Raw genomic sequence first — 15,559 nt, 5'->3', positions numbered from 1 at the left:
TAAAATGGGTTAGGAAATATGTATATATTTCTAGAAGGAAAAATCATACAAAAGAAAACTTCAGCTATTTGACACCCTCAGGGAATAAATCATCTATACAGCAATAGTTTCCTGAATACTGAGAGGTTGTGCTGTGCTCAGTCGCTCAGCTGTGTCTGACTCTTTGCGACCCCATGGACTGTAGCCCACCAGGCTCCTCTGTCCATGAGGATTCTCCAGGCAAGAACACTTGAGTGGGTTGCCATGCACTCCTCCAGGATATCTTCCCAACCCAAAGATCGAACCCAGGTCTTCTGCACTGCATGCGGATAAGCCAAAAGGGAAGCCCAGCTGGGAGGCTACACCAATGTTAAACAGTGAATGTTTATTTTCATGATTTTGGATGGAAATATTTTTAAGATATATACTATTTAGACACAGTGTACTAAATATAATATGGCTTTTTCTTGATGACATGGGGCAATTATTCTGAACATCAGTTATTATACTGTACAGTTCAATAGAGTAATGCCTTTCAGTTATTAATAATAAGGTGTTGAAGACTGCTTGCTAGTCAACTAAAAGATTACAGACAATCTTGCTAGGCTTTTGAATTCCTATATATGCTGGTTGGAGTTTTTCTGTATTTTTCCCTGCTATCTTGTGCCTATTACTGTACTGATTCCAATATATGTCCTCTAGTTCTATTCCATCAGCTTCCAGGGAAGCAAGGTGTATTAGAAACCAGAAAAACCAGCTGGTTAAACCATTCCTACATTTAAAATTTACGTTCACTTTTGCAATGGTTTATTTCTAAATTAAAAGTAAATATCTAATAGACCTAATGACTTTTCTAGACGTCAAGAACACGACTTTGAGCCATGAACTTTATGACACCTCTATTGGTTATTCAGAAGTTTCTCCTTTTGTCTTATTTCCCAGGTTATTAGGATAAGATAAGTTTGCTAAATAAGGTCTTACTCTATGCATTATGCTTGAAAAGAATTTCTGATGGACATACTGTAAGAGTGAGAGACTACACAGGTAAGATTTTCAATTTTGCAGACTTTAAAATATACGACTATATGTACTTTAATCATATCACATTTAAGAATTCTACCTCTAGAATTTGCTGGGCTCGAAGCTCCTTTTCCATTCTGATTTGTTGTATTCTCTTAATTTTTTCCTGTTGAATAAATTATAACAATTAAGATAATAAACTAAATATCCAGGTGGAAAATATTTAAATAGAATCAAATAATTTAAGGTATTAGTACAGAATTACTAAAGTTTCCCATGGTGGATATAAAATTTAACTGTTAAATTTAATATCATACATGTATGTTCATGTCAAATTAATGTGATTTTATCAAGTTTCTTAAAACCATTTGTAAAATACAAATGTTACATAAGTATACAGAAACCAGGTAAACCACTAAGATTAAACTCATTTAGCCTGTGGATTTTTTTTTTTTTTCTTTCTTTTTTTTTTTTTTTTTAGCCTGTGGATTTTTATAAATATTTGCAATTATAACTATTTTGAAATAAATATAGGACAGAATAAGTGAGAAACAGTAATGAGAAACAGGAGTGAGAAAACATAAGGCTAATCCGGAGTGACTGTCATTCACTGGAAAATCTTGAGCACAGAATAACTACTATTGCATAAACCAGGGAAAGGTACTTGTCCTTTCTCACTATGACATGAATAAATTAAAAATGCTTAAAAAAGTGTGTAGTACCACAAAACTATAATAGATTATTATTAACAATTTCCATACTATAATTTCTTACTTCACGTGGTAAATAACATATTATTGATACACTGCTTTTAACTACTATAATAAGACAGATTCAGAAATAATCTGTAATATAATTTTAAAAGGATTAATTACAATGCAACATTGTAGAAAATTATTCACATGACAAAATTGTTGTTCACACTGTCTTAATTTAATGTATAAGTTATTGTTTTAGAATTTAGGACAAGCTAAAGTTTAATAAAGCTTTACATTTTGATTTAAACATTATCTCATATGCTATAAGCACAGTGTTAACAATTTCATGTTCATAAACCCCTCTGAAAGTCCCAAATTGGCACTCATGATAATAATACACAGTTTTCCCCAAATACCCAAATTTTCCTACTAGAAAATTGCATTTGTTGTACTATTTCCACAGCCAACACATCTTATACTGATGAAAAATTATATTACCTGCTTCAATTTCCAGGTGCTAGTTGTATCTTTTCAAGCTACAGGTCAATGTGTTTTTAAACATTTCTTTTTTTTTTGCACATTGATGTTACTGATCCCCTACAGGAGTCTATTGCAGGGTAATGAGATTTCTGAAATTACTGTTCTGATTTTAGAAGACTGTTCACAGTCTACGATTTTGCTATTGGTGATCCTATTTTACTTTTGAATGCTAAATGTAGCTTGCAAAAAATAAAAGCCCTAATGTATCTTTTGTTTCATTTCCAAGAGAAAGCTGTACTTTATCCATATCTGAAGTATTTATTTAGATTGGAACCTGAGACCTATATAAAGCATGTTCTTTATTTAATTTTTCCGCTTTTGTCAATCCTATAATGTGGTATGTTCTCAAGTCATCAAAAGTCATTCACTGTTCTCTTACGTACATAGACAGGTATGGAATCTTCATCTTTTTTTTTAATCTTCATCTTACGTACACTCAGTCTAAAGCTTTATCCTGAAGTTGAGATATATATATGTCATGCACATATATGACATATATATATAAAACATATATGTGTGTGTGTGTATATATATATTAGTAGTGGTGTCATTAGCATTAGCAGAGATAAACATTTTTTATAAATTTCTTTAATACAGGTTTACCTTATAATATTGAGTATCCAATCCCTGAACTGAGCTCTTTATATAAAATATCTTTTTTATCATAAAAAGAGTTGAACTTTTCTTCTTTCTACCTGATAGAAAACTAGGGACTTCCCTGGCAGTCTAGTAGTTAAGAGTCTGTGCCCGCAGTACAGGGTGCATGAGTTTGATCCCTAGTTGGGGAACTAAGATCCTGCATGCCACATGGTGTGGCAAAAAGAAAATTTTCTAATAAATAAAATTTTACTAAAAGAAAACAAAATCTCGTAGAAAGTAAATATTTTGCCTTAAATCAAATGGAAACTACAGAGCTCTGTATTTTATATTCCAATGCTTTTGTTCCTTCTGTTTCATAATAATACTTTTGCAAGCTTCCAGAATATTTCCTTGAAACTCTCTGGTGATATTGGCTTACCAGGTTGAATAAATGACCCAGAAGCACATGCTACTATTTTATTCTAGAACTTATGCTGACTTTAAAATAGGCATTATATAACTGACTATGTGAGTAGACCTAAGCTCTACTTTGATTAATTTTGTTGGCAATAAGGAATAAGTTAGATGGTATTCTGAAACTACCCTCAGGTAAATAGCTTGATGAAAACTCATTGGTATTAATGTTGCTGGGACATTGGAACTACTATGCTTCTTTGATGAGAAGTTAAAAACTATGTATATTTAGGTTGTAGCCACCTTAAGAGTTTAGGATCACAAAGCTGAATTTAAAGTGCTGATAAGATTTGAAGGATCTCTAGCCATCAGGAAATAGGATAAGCTATAAAATAGTAAAGAACAATACTGCATAGGAACCTGGAATATTAGATCCATGAATCAAGGTAAATTGGAAGTGGTCAAACAGGAGATGGCAAGAGTGAACATCAACATTTTAGGAATCAACGAACTAAAATGGACTGGAATGGGCAAATTTAATTGAGATGACCATTATATCTACTACTGGTGCAAGAATCCCTTAGAAGAAATGCAGTAGCTCTTACACTAACAAAAGAGTCTGAAATGCAGTACTTGGGTGAAATCTAAAAACTGACAGAATGATCTGTTCGTTTCTAAGGCAAACCATTTAATATCACAGTAATCCAAGTCTATGCACCAACCACTAATGCTGAAAAGGCTGAATGGTTCTATGATGATCTACAAGAATTTCTAGAGCTAACACCAAAAAAAAAGTCCTTTTCATCATAGGGGACTAGAATGCAACAGTGAGAAATCATGAGATAGCTGGAGTAACAGGCAAGGTTGGCCTTGGAGTACAAAATGAAGCAGGGCAAAAGCTAATGGAGTTTTGCCAAGAAAATGCACTGGTCATAGCAAACACACTTTTCCAACAATACAAGAGATGACTCTACACATGGACATCACCAGATGGTCAATACCGAAATCAGATTGATTATATTCCTTGCGGCCAAAGATGGAGAAGCTCTATACAGTCAGCAAACACAAGACTGGGACCTGACTGTGGCTCAGATCATGAACTCCTTATTGTCAAATTCAGATTTCAATTGAAGAACGTAGGGGAAATCAATAGACCATTCATGTATGGTCTAAATCAAATCCCTTATGATTATCCAGTGGAAGTGACAAAGAGATTCAAGGGATTAGATCTGATAGACAGAGTGCCTGAAGAACTATGGATAGAGGTTTGTGACACTGTACAGGAGGCAGGGATCAAGACCATCCCCAGAAAAAGAAATGCAAAAAGGAAAAATGGTTGTCTGAGGAGGTCTTAAAATAGCTGAGAAAAGAAGAGAAGCTAAAGGCAAAGGAGGAAAGGAAAGATATGCCCATTTGAATGCAGAGTTCCCAAAAACAGCAAGGAGAGATAAGAGCCTTCCTCAGTGATCAGTACAAAGAAATAGAGGAAAACAATAGAATGGGAAAGACTAGAGATCTCTTAAAGAAAATGAGATATACCAAGGGAACATTTCATGCAAAGATTGGCACAATAAAGGACAGAAATGGTATGGCACTAACAGAAGCAGAAGATATTAAGAAGAGGTGGCAAGAATACACAGAAGAACCACACAAAAAAGATTTTAATGACCCGCATAACCCCAATGGTGTGATCACTCACCTACAGACAGACATCCTGGAATGTGAAGTCAAGTCGGCCTTAAGAAGCATCACTAAGAACAAAGCTAGTGGAGGTGATGGAATTCCAGTTGAGCTATTTCAAATCCTGAAAGATGATGCTGTGAAAGTGCTGCACTCAATATGCCAGCAAATTTGGAAAACTCAGCAGTGGGCACAGGACTGGAAAAGGTCAGTTTTCTTTTCAATCCCAAAGAAAAGGCAATGCCAAAGAATGTTCAAACTACCACACAATTGCACTCATCTCACATGCTAGCAAAGTAATGCTCAAAATTCTCCAAGCCAGGCTTCAACAGTACATGAACCGAGAACTTCCAGATGTTCAAGCTGGATTTAGCAAAGGCAGAGGAACCAGAGACCAAATTGCCAACATCCGTTGGATCATAGAAAAAGCAAGAGTTCCAGAAAAACATCTACTTCTGCTTTACTGACTGTGTGGATCACAACAAACTGGAAAATTCTGAAAGAGATGGGAATACCAGACCACCTGACCTGCCTCCTAATAAATCTGTATGCAGGTCAAGAAGCAACAGTTAGAACTGGACATGGAACAACAGACTGGTTCCACATTGGGAAATGAGTACATCAAGGCTGTATACTGTCACCCTGCTTATTTAACTTATATGCAGAATACATCATGTGAAATGCCGGGCTGGATGAAGCACAAGCTGGAATCAAGATTGCCGGGAGAAATATCAATAACCTCAGATATGCAGATGACACCATCCTTATGGCAGAAAGCGAAAAGGAACTGAGGAGGCTCTTGATCAAAGTGAAAGAGAGTGAAAAAGATGTCTTAAAATTCAACATTCAAAAAACTAAGATCATGGTTTCTGGTCCCGTCACTTCATGGCTAATAGATGGGGAAACAATGCAAACAGTGACAGACTTTATCTTCTTGGGTTCCAAGATCACTGCCAATGGTGACTGTAGCCATGAAATTAAATGATGCTTGGTCCTTGGAAGAAAAGCTCTGACCAACTTAGACAGGATATTACAAAGCAGAGCCATTACTTCACCGACAAAGGTCCGTCTGGTCAAAGTTATGGTTTTTCCAGTAGTCACGTATGAACATGAGAGCTGGACCATAAAGAAAGCTGAGCACCGAAGAACTGATGCTTTTGAACTGTGGTGTTGGAGAAGACTCTTGAGAGTCCCTTGGACTGCAAGAAGATCCAACCAATCAATCCTAAAGGAAATCAACCCTGAATATTCATTGGAAGGACTGATGCTGAAGCTGAAGCTCCAATACTTTGGCCACCTGACGTGAAGAATTGACTCATATGAAAAGACCATGATGCTGGGAAAGATTCAAGGCAGGAGGAGAAGGGGACGACAGAGGATGAGATGGTTGGATGGCATCACTGACTCGATGGACTTGAGTTTGAGCATGCTCTGGGAGTTGGTGATGGACACAGAAGCCTGGTGTGGTGCAGTTCATGGGGTTGCAAAGAGTCAGACACGACTGAGCGACTGAACTGAACTGACTGATAAAAAAGTATAATAGAAACAACTGTATTTCACTTTAAGTAAGATATAAGCTTATTTTTACCTGTATGTAACATATAGTAAATATTTGTTTTTTAATAAAGGCATTTATTTATATATAGTAGATATATATATATATATATATTTATAAGTCAGCGTTAGTTGTGACAATTAGGAAACTAAGGAAGGAATTCAAGTTTACTCCTGAGTACTTCACATTACAGTAAATGAGTTTATCTTTGTCATCTTTTAAAAAGTGAGCAAATGCCAGGCACTGTTGTCAGTGCCAGGCACTGTTGTAGGAACTTCACATTCATTACCTCATTTAATTTTCAGAGGATGCAGTTATTTTCTGTTACAGTGGAGGAAATAGAGACTTAGAGGTTAAGTAATTTATCTAAGGTTACAAATTTCTTCAGTAGCAGAGGCCCTAATTCAACACTAGGCTGCCTGACTACAAACTAAATTCTGAAACTCAGTTCTGTACCAACTCTTTCTAATCATACTGCTTTAATCAATACTGGAAAGAATCTTAGAGAGAGCCATATCAAATTCAACCCAAGCCATTTTATTTTTCAGCTATTTATATAATAACAAAATTGACTTCATTTCATGGTTTTTTAAAAGAATACCACTTATCCCCAATTCCTTTCTACTTTCATAATTATAGTGAATATATGGAGATGGGAAAGAAGTTTACATATTCCTATCTTAAATAAAGTTGAATATCTTGTCATGTAACACTTTACCTATAAAAATGTTAAAGTTACTTCATTTACCTATAGTTAATTTTGAAAACTACACACAGGAGAGGTATTATTGATATACAACAGAATGCTGCTGAAATGATGCTTTTTTCATTTTGTTGCATTGTAGATGGCTCTGCATAACTACATCCATAGATTCTACTAACCATGGATCAAAGATACTCAGAAAAAAAAAAAAGTTTCCAGGAAGTTCTCAAAACTAAAACTTGAATTTACCTCAAACTGGCAACTATTATGTAGCCTTCACATTATAAGTATTACAAGTTATCAGGAGATGATTTAAAGTATACAGGAGGATGCACATAGGTTATACGCAAATCCTACACAACTGTTTTACGGGACCTGCATCTATGGATTCTGGTATCCTTGGGAGTCCTGGAACCCATCACTTGTGGTTACTGAGGGACAACTGCAGTAATTTTTCAGCGACTGTGAAAGCAATCACAAGCAATAGACGCAAACCTTATTCTATATAATTTGAAGTTAAATTTTTACTAGTATTTTTACATGCTTTAGGACAATAAGCTTTTCTTATTAAAATCTGAATACTTAAGCAATATCCTTCATTTACTGATGTGCATGCATGCTCAGTTGCTAGTCGTATCCAATTCTTTGGAACCCATGGACAGTAGCCCACCAGTCTCCTCTGCCCACGGGATTATCCAGGCAGGAATACTGCAGTGGGTTGCCATTTCCTTCTCCAGGGGATCTTCCCAACCAAGGGATTGAACTGCATCTCCTGCATCTCCTGCATTGGCAGGCAGATTCTTTACCACTGAGCTACCTGGAAAGCCCTCATTTACTGATATAGTAATTTAAAAGGTTTCAAAGTTTTTCATGGTGTCAACTTATATTCAAAGTCTATCAAGATATTCAAATTATCTAGACAATTTACTGTTTGGTAATCAATTCCTAAAAACTTGGAAGTAGAAGACTTAGTTTTAAAATGAAGTGAATTTTAATTCATGAAAGAGAACTTTCTAATATAGATATATAATATTACTGTGAAATATAGTTATTTCAGAAATCAAAATGAAAATAATGTACATATTTGTTGTTGTTTAGTCGTTAAATTATGTCTGACTTATTTGTGACCCCATAGACTATAGCCCACCAGGCTCCTCTGTCCATGGGATTTTCCAAGTAAGAATAATGGAAATAATGCCATTTCCTTCTCCAGGGGATCTTCCCAACTCAGGGATCAAACTTGTGTCTCCTGCATTGGCAGGTGAATTCTTTACCACTGAGCTACCTGGAAAGTCCAATACACATACAGAAATATACATATAGACTCCAAGACAATGCCTGTGTTTTAAAAATCAGTTCCAATCAATAAACATACCTGTTGTTTCATAATCTTTATCTGTTCTTTTTGCTTTCGTTTTTCCTCAGCAGCAATTATTGCTATGATGAAAAATCAAAGCACAGATATCATCAGAAAAGGAACAAAGAAGAGATGCCTCTTGTGAGTTACCCAATACTCACTCTTCAAGTTGATGCTACCATTTAAATCACGAACCTTGTTGTTTTTTAGCTTCTTTGGCAACCCGAGCCTGTTCCTGCTTTTGCAGTTTTCTCAAAAGCTTTATTTGTGCTGCTTGCCTGGCTATTTCTGAAAAACACAAAATTTTAAGGAATGTTATTAATTACTTTACATAACTGCTCTCCTAAAAACAATAACTGTGAAACTGGTATCATCATGGACATGATTTTTAAGAAAACTGTCAAACATAACATTAGATACTCAGTAGGAAAATGGCAGGAAATGCTATATTCATTTCCCCTAGAAATTGCCATTTTTTCATCAAATATGATCCTATATATAGAATAAGAATGATGCTTCTCTTAATCCTCATCACAGAGGCTAATATAGAAACATTTTTTTTCACATTTTGTGTAATCATCACTGAGTAGGGAAGTAGCTGCTATATGTAAAAAAGTGATCTAGCTTCAATCTTAAAAATAATATATAGAAAAAGAATCCAATATAGACTAAAGTCTCCCAAACTAAGCATTTCAATTAGCTATATAAATGGCAAAGCTTCTGAATCTACTGATACTTTTACTTATAAAGGAAAAAGACTAAATCTCCTAAAAAAAAAAAAAACCAGAAAATGTCGATTTCTCAGGATAACATAGTTCTCATACTTTTTAAGGACAAATGTATGAAACTGGGATAGAGTTACATAATTAATGGTCCCAATTCTTCATCTCTTCCTCTACCTGTGCCATTTGCAATGTGGCTTTGTGGTCCACTCATCAAGATGTGTGAGGAACATATTTTCTTGGCCCTTGATTTTGAGTTCAGCCATGTGATCTGTTTGGGCCAATAAAATGTTAGCAATGTGATGCAAGCATAAGTCTGAAAGTGTACTTGAACTCTATATCATTAATCCGATACCTTGCTCTTTATTGTGAGGACATATTCGGACTAGGCTGCTGGAGATTGGGAGCTAGTTGATTCCATAAATGTAAAAAAGTCTAGTCAGGATCAGCAGAGATGCCTAACTGCCTAACTTAACACTAGCTGATTCCATCTGCACAAACAATTAATGCTTAGTGTTGTATGCCACTGACGTTTTGTCGATGGTTCTTTCCCAGCATTACTGTTGCAAGAGGTAACTGATACAGAAGGTATTTAATGTCCTGCTTTCTTCTTCTGGCAAACTTGATCAGAATATGTCTAACTATAAAAGTGGTGTATCACAATATCTTTCATAAAATCATTTAGAAAATACCACTTTACATTCGACATTGTTTTCAACCTTGTAGCAGATGATTAATTTTAAGAAACTTATATATTATATTCACCAATAATGAATATGATCAGGTAATATCTTTATTACTTGAGCTCTACTAATAACTTCTACCACTTATTGAACTGTTGTATTAAATTTACATGATTTTGTTTAATCTTCATAACAACCCTATGAGACAGTCAACATTATGCCCAGCTTATAAAATAAAACTCAGGGTCATAGAAGTTACAGAGCAGAGTTTAGATACATACCCTGGACTTTCTGACTTCATAGTCCATGTTACTACTTCTAAAGTTTAGAAGTATGTTACTAATTCTAAAACCTTTAAAGAAATTTGAGTATCTTGAGATTTTAGAAAGAAACGTAACTCTACGTTCTTGTAACAGCTAAGATGAAGTTGCTCACTATGGCTGATTTTCTATCATTAACACCTAAAAAAGGAGGCAAAATATAAGCGGGTTTGATTTTATCCAGGAGACTTGATGGGTAGAAGCTGATGCTACCATATACCTCTAACCTTTGAATAAGTTTTAATATTAAGTAGTTTTGAGCATCATCAAGAATTTCTGAGCCACATAAAAAGGAGTCTCCTGTTCATGAAATACTCTTGGAAATCGATATGTATAAATTGGGCTATAGAATTAGCAAACTCTGATAATAATACATATTAAGGACACTGCTTTCAACTATGATAGATCCAGATAAACATTTTTTTTTAACATTTAAGAATTGAAAGTTTTCACTAAACTCTGCTATAAAGACCAAAATCTGCCATAAACTGTTGCAAAGCGTGTTAGTCGCTAAGTTGTGTCCTACTCTATGCCCATGGATTGTAGCCTGCCAGACTTCTCCATCCATGGGATTTTCCAGGCAAGAATACTGGAGTAGGTTGCCATTTCTTTCTCGAGGGGATCTTCCCAATCCAGGGATCGAACCTGGGTCTCCTGCATTGCAGGTGGACTCTTTACCATCAGAGCCTCCAGGGAAGCCAAGTTGTTAAAAAACTATATTTTCTAGAAAATGTGGCATAAGTATGATGCTTTGTTCCAAGCTAAACTGATGCTCTCTAATAGCAGTTTGGCTTATACTAAGGAAATTTTTATCACACATGTAGGTGTATTTTTGTATATGAATGTATCAGTCAATTTCAAACTCCACACAAGTTCACAGTAATTTTTAAAAACATTAGAAAGCTCAACTGATATTTTTTCATTTTAGCAAGGAAGATACAATTTGGATTAATCATTTAAAATTTATGCAGCTTAACTTTTATATTATGAACAGAGAAAATATGAAAAAAAGAATATAAAAAAAAGAAAAAAAAAGTTAATTAGGGACACTATAGAGGAAGGAGAATGAGTTAGATACCTAGAAAATTCACTCAGGTTCTGTGGAATAAACAGCTCCCAATATCTTCTCATTTATTTGGTTTATGGTTGTTGACTATATTATCTATTGTAATGAACACTTAATTTGAAAAATACCTTTCATGAATGAAGAATATGTAAATTTCAAAGAAAAAAATTTATTTTGAAATAAAGCTTATTTTCACTTTGATTTAGGGCTATTCTACACATACCACATTTCTTTGATTCAAAGATGCATTTTTAAACATATCTAAAATCACAATGTGTCTAAAAATTGGCAGCATTTTGCTTTCTAAATGGAACATCTGAAATAACAGGACTTTGTATAGACTAGGGCATATCAGATTCCATAATGTATGAAATGGACAGATGTTATTAGGTATTTTAGAAAATTTGAGATATAAATGGTATTGACCAACTAAGAAGCAGGTTTATTTAGACAGGTGGAAAGCTTTTTTTTTAATATTCAGATTTTGTCAGATTCCTATATGTATTCTCTGAGAAATTAGAAGACTTGTCATTTCACAATGCTTAAAAGTACAAAATTTGCATTTTTTTTACTGTCTTGAATCTTTCTTCAAATTAAGTCCAGTTGTTTAGCCTAGCTGAATCCTTGTATGAAACAGAATCTTACAGAATCCTTTCAGGTAACCCCCTCAAAGTGTTGATGTAGAAACCTTTTAGAAATAAAAGGGGGATAGCGATTCATTGTTATTTTCTTTTCTTCCCAAGGAAAAAGCATGCATATTATACCACAGTTCAGTTCAGTTCAGTTGCTCAGTTGTGTCAGACTCTGCGACCCCATGAACTGCAGCACTCCAGGCCTCCCTATCCATCACCATCTGCCAGAGTCTACCCAAACCCATGTCCATTGAGTCGGTGATGCCATCCAACAATCTCATCCTCTGTCATCCCCTTCTCCTCCTGCCCTCAATCTTTCCCAGCATCAGTCCTTCCAATGAACACCGAGGACTGATCTTTAGGATGGACTGGTTAGATCTCCTTGCAATCCAAGGGACTCTCAAGAGTCTTCAACACCACAGTTCAAAAGCATCAATTCTTCAGTGCTCAGCTTTCTTTATAGTCCAACTCTCACATCCATACATGACCACTGGAAAAACCATAGCCTTGACTAGACAGACCTTTGTTGACAAAGTGATGTCTCTGCTTTTTAATATGCTGTCTAGGTTGGTCATGACTTTCCTTCCAGGGAGTAAGCGTGTTTTAATTTCATGGCTGCAATCACCATCTGCAGTGATCTTGGAGCCCCCAAAACAAAGTCAGCCACTGTTTCCATTGTTTCCCCATCTACTTGCCATGAAGTGATGGGACCAGATGCCATGATCTTAGTTTTCTGAATGTTGAGCTTTAAGCCAACTTTTTCACTCTCCTCTTTCACTTTCATTAAGAGGCTCTTTAGTTCTTCACTTTCTGCCATAAGGGTGATGTCATCTGCATGTCTGAGGTTATTGATATTTCTCCCAGCAATCTTGATTCCAGCTTGTGCTTCATCCAGTCCAGCGTTTCTCATGATGTACTCTGCACATAAGTTAAATAAGCAGAGTGACAATATACAGCCTTGACATACTCCTTTTCCTATTTGGAACCAGTCTGTTGTTCCATGTCCAGTTCTAACTATTGCTTCTTGACCTGCATACAGGTTTCTCAAGAGGCAGGTCAGGTGGTCTGGTATCCCCATCCTCCTTCAGAATTTTCAACAGTTTATTGTGATCCACAGAGTCCAAGGCTTTGGCATAGTCAACAAAGCAGAAATAGATGTTTTTCTGAAACTCTCTTTTTTGATGATCGAGTGGATGTTGGCAATGTGATCTCTGTTTCCACTGCCTTTTCTAAAACCAGCTTGAGTATATATTAATAATTATTTATTTACTGCTAAATATTTAACATTTATATGCATGCAAGAAAGAACATTCCTACACAATAAGGTCAAACATAAAAGAATTTGCAAAATGCCACATAATACAACAAGGGGAAAACTATGTAGTAGAATACAAGCCATTTGAAATCTTGAGGGAGAAAAAACATCTGAATAAAAGTTGAATAATTAACTTCTAATTTGAAAAAATTTAGTTAATTTTACAAATATAAAGTTGCCATTTTAGATACTAAGTATTAATGCTAGTTGTATAAGATATGCAAAACATGCATGAAGAGCCCACACTTTGGATATCAGTTAATTTCAAGCTTTCTTATTTTACACACAAAAACAATGCACATTCCCCAGTGTTACACATTCTTCAGAAAAGACAGTGGTTTACTGACAATGCTAATTGTAAAAACTCATCATGTATGGCTCTATCAGCTAATATATTAACTTTCCTTTTAACCTTCACTAGCAATTTTTCAGGGGAGATAAGTCTTAAAAGGAACCAAACAGAGTAACATGAAAAATATTTAACGAACATACCATGGCAGATAAAAACTTATACAACATTAATTTAAATACCAGGCAGTTAACTTACATGCCATTGGAAGAAGTATGAATTAGTGCAATCTTTCTGGAGATAATATTTGTCTGTTTACCCAAAGTGAAAATGAACATATATTTTGATTCTGAGATTCTATCTCTAGAATTTTATAATATACATAGGCACACCTTTAGAAAGATGTCAAGATATGTGTAATATGTACTTACTGCAGCATTGTTTGTGATAGCAAAGATCAGGAAAGAGCTACAATAGTCATCAGAAGAAGACTAATTAAATGAAGTATGGTAGAATCATATATAGTATCACTTACTATTCAGCCATTAAAAGAATATGGTTGATTTTTAAGTGCTGCTACAGAAAGATGTTCAAGATAAATTAATTGGAAAAAAGACAAGATGAATAGTATATACACTATAAGCCCTTTATCTTAGACATCAAAAAGGAAATATATGTAATTATTGTTGTTTCATCAATAAGTCATGTCTGACTCTTTGTGACCCCATGGACTGTAGCTCACCAGGCTCCTCTGTCCATGGGATTTCTGAGGCAAGAGTACTGGAGTGGGTTGTCATTTCCTTCTCCAGGGGATCTTCCCTGGGATTGAACCTGCATCTCCTGCAGTACAGGTGGATTCTCTACTGCACACCACCAGGGAAGCCCAACATATGTAAAACAACATATTTTATATGCATATGTACATACATGAGTATTTGAAGACATATGTATATAGGAGTGTATGTACATATTACTGGATAGACTAAGAAAATAATTGTTAATAATGATTTCACTCATTAATATTTTTTACAGAAGCCATTCTGCTCTATGAGTTTTTGTCATAGACATTTATTTTGTAATAAAAACAAGAGCTACAAAGAAATCAATATTATGCTGCTGTTTACAATAAACAAATGTCATACTTTTCCCCCAGAGAAAACCCTTAAGAAGTAAAATTCTGCATGTCTTTTAAGTCAGTTCTTATTACCGAACCTTTCTTTTACATTGATGTATGTGTATATATATGCTTGTGAATATAAGACACCAACGTGTATGCTGATGTACATTCAGATAGTCTTCACAAGAAGAGGCTTCCCAGTTGTAACTAGTAACTTAAACTCATAGCAGGACTATTTTCTTTTAGTCAGCTTTTTCTGTGTCAGACATAGCCTGGGAACTTAATGTTGATAATTTATGTATAATTTTGACTCATAAGTACATCTGAGGTTATTATGAGTACTTTGTGCTTGATAGTGATACTTTCTGGTGGTCTTAAATATTTTTGAATTAAAACCACTAGTTGGGCATTCTGAAAATATATGTAATATGTGCACACTACAGAAGAACTCAGAGACTGGGTTACATACCAGTAATTGGAGCTCTCTGACTGAAAATTTACTCCATAAATCCACATATCTTGGAGTTATTCGCTTGTACCACCTCAAGGAATTGGGAGCTGTTAAAATGAGACTTTCCAGAAGGTTGGCACAACTTTAAGGCATGTGCCAAGTGCTGGTAGATTCTTTTTCAGTGCAAGCCTTAAAAGTTTGGGCTTCCCTGGTAGCTCAGCTGGTAAAGAATCCGCCAGCAATGCAGGAGACCTGAGTGTGATCCCTGGGTCAGGAAGATCACCTAGAGAAGGGTAGGATACTCACTCCAGTATTCTTGCCTGGAGAATCCCCATGGACAGAGGAGCCTACAGCCCATGGGGTCGCAAAGAGTCGGCCATGACTGGATGACTAAGCACACAGCACTTAAAAGCTTATCATCCACCTTTGTAATTTTAAA

General features: G+C 35.3%; 1 protein-coding gene across 8 annotated transcripts in view; it reads right to left on the bottom strand.

Annotated features, from left to right (window-relative positions):
- BAZ2B (bromodomain adjacent to zinc finger domain 2B) overlaps nt 1-15,559 on the bottom strand; it is a 414,086-nt gene that overhangs the window by 86,304 nt on the left and 312,223 nt on the right. For all 8 annotated transcript variants that reach the window (XM_081582778.1, XM_081582779.1, XM_081582781.1 and 5 more), the window contains 3 exons: nt 8,721-8,813; nt 8,544-8,605; nt 1,100-1,165 (listed from right to left, as the gene is read on the bottom strand). In XM_081582778.1, coding sequence (XP_081438904.1) covers nt 1,100-1,165; nt 8,544-8,605; nt 8,721-8,813 — 221 coding nt within the window. The remainder of the gene's footprint in view (nt 1-1,099; nt 1,166-8,543; nt 8,606-8,720; nt 8,814-15,559) is intronic.

This window comes from Giraffa tippelskirchi, chromosome 3 (genome assembly GCF_054371585.1).
Source record: "Giraffa tippelskirchi isolate mGirTip1 chromosome 3, T2T-mGirTip1v1.2.pri, whole genome shotgun sequence".
Lineage (NCBI taxonomy): Eukaryota > Metazoa > Chordata > Mammalia > Artiodactyla > Giraffidae > Giraffa > Giraffa tippelskirchi.
This window is presented reverse-complemented; position numbering and strand designations above follow the sequence as displayed.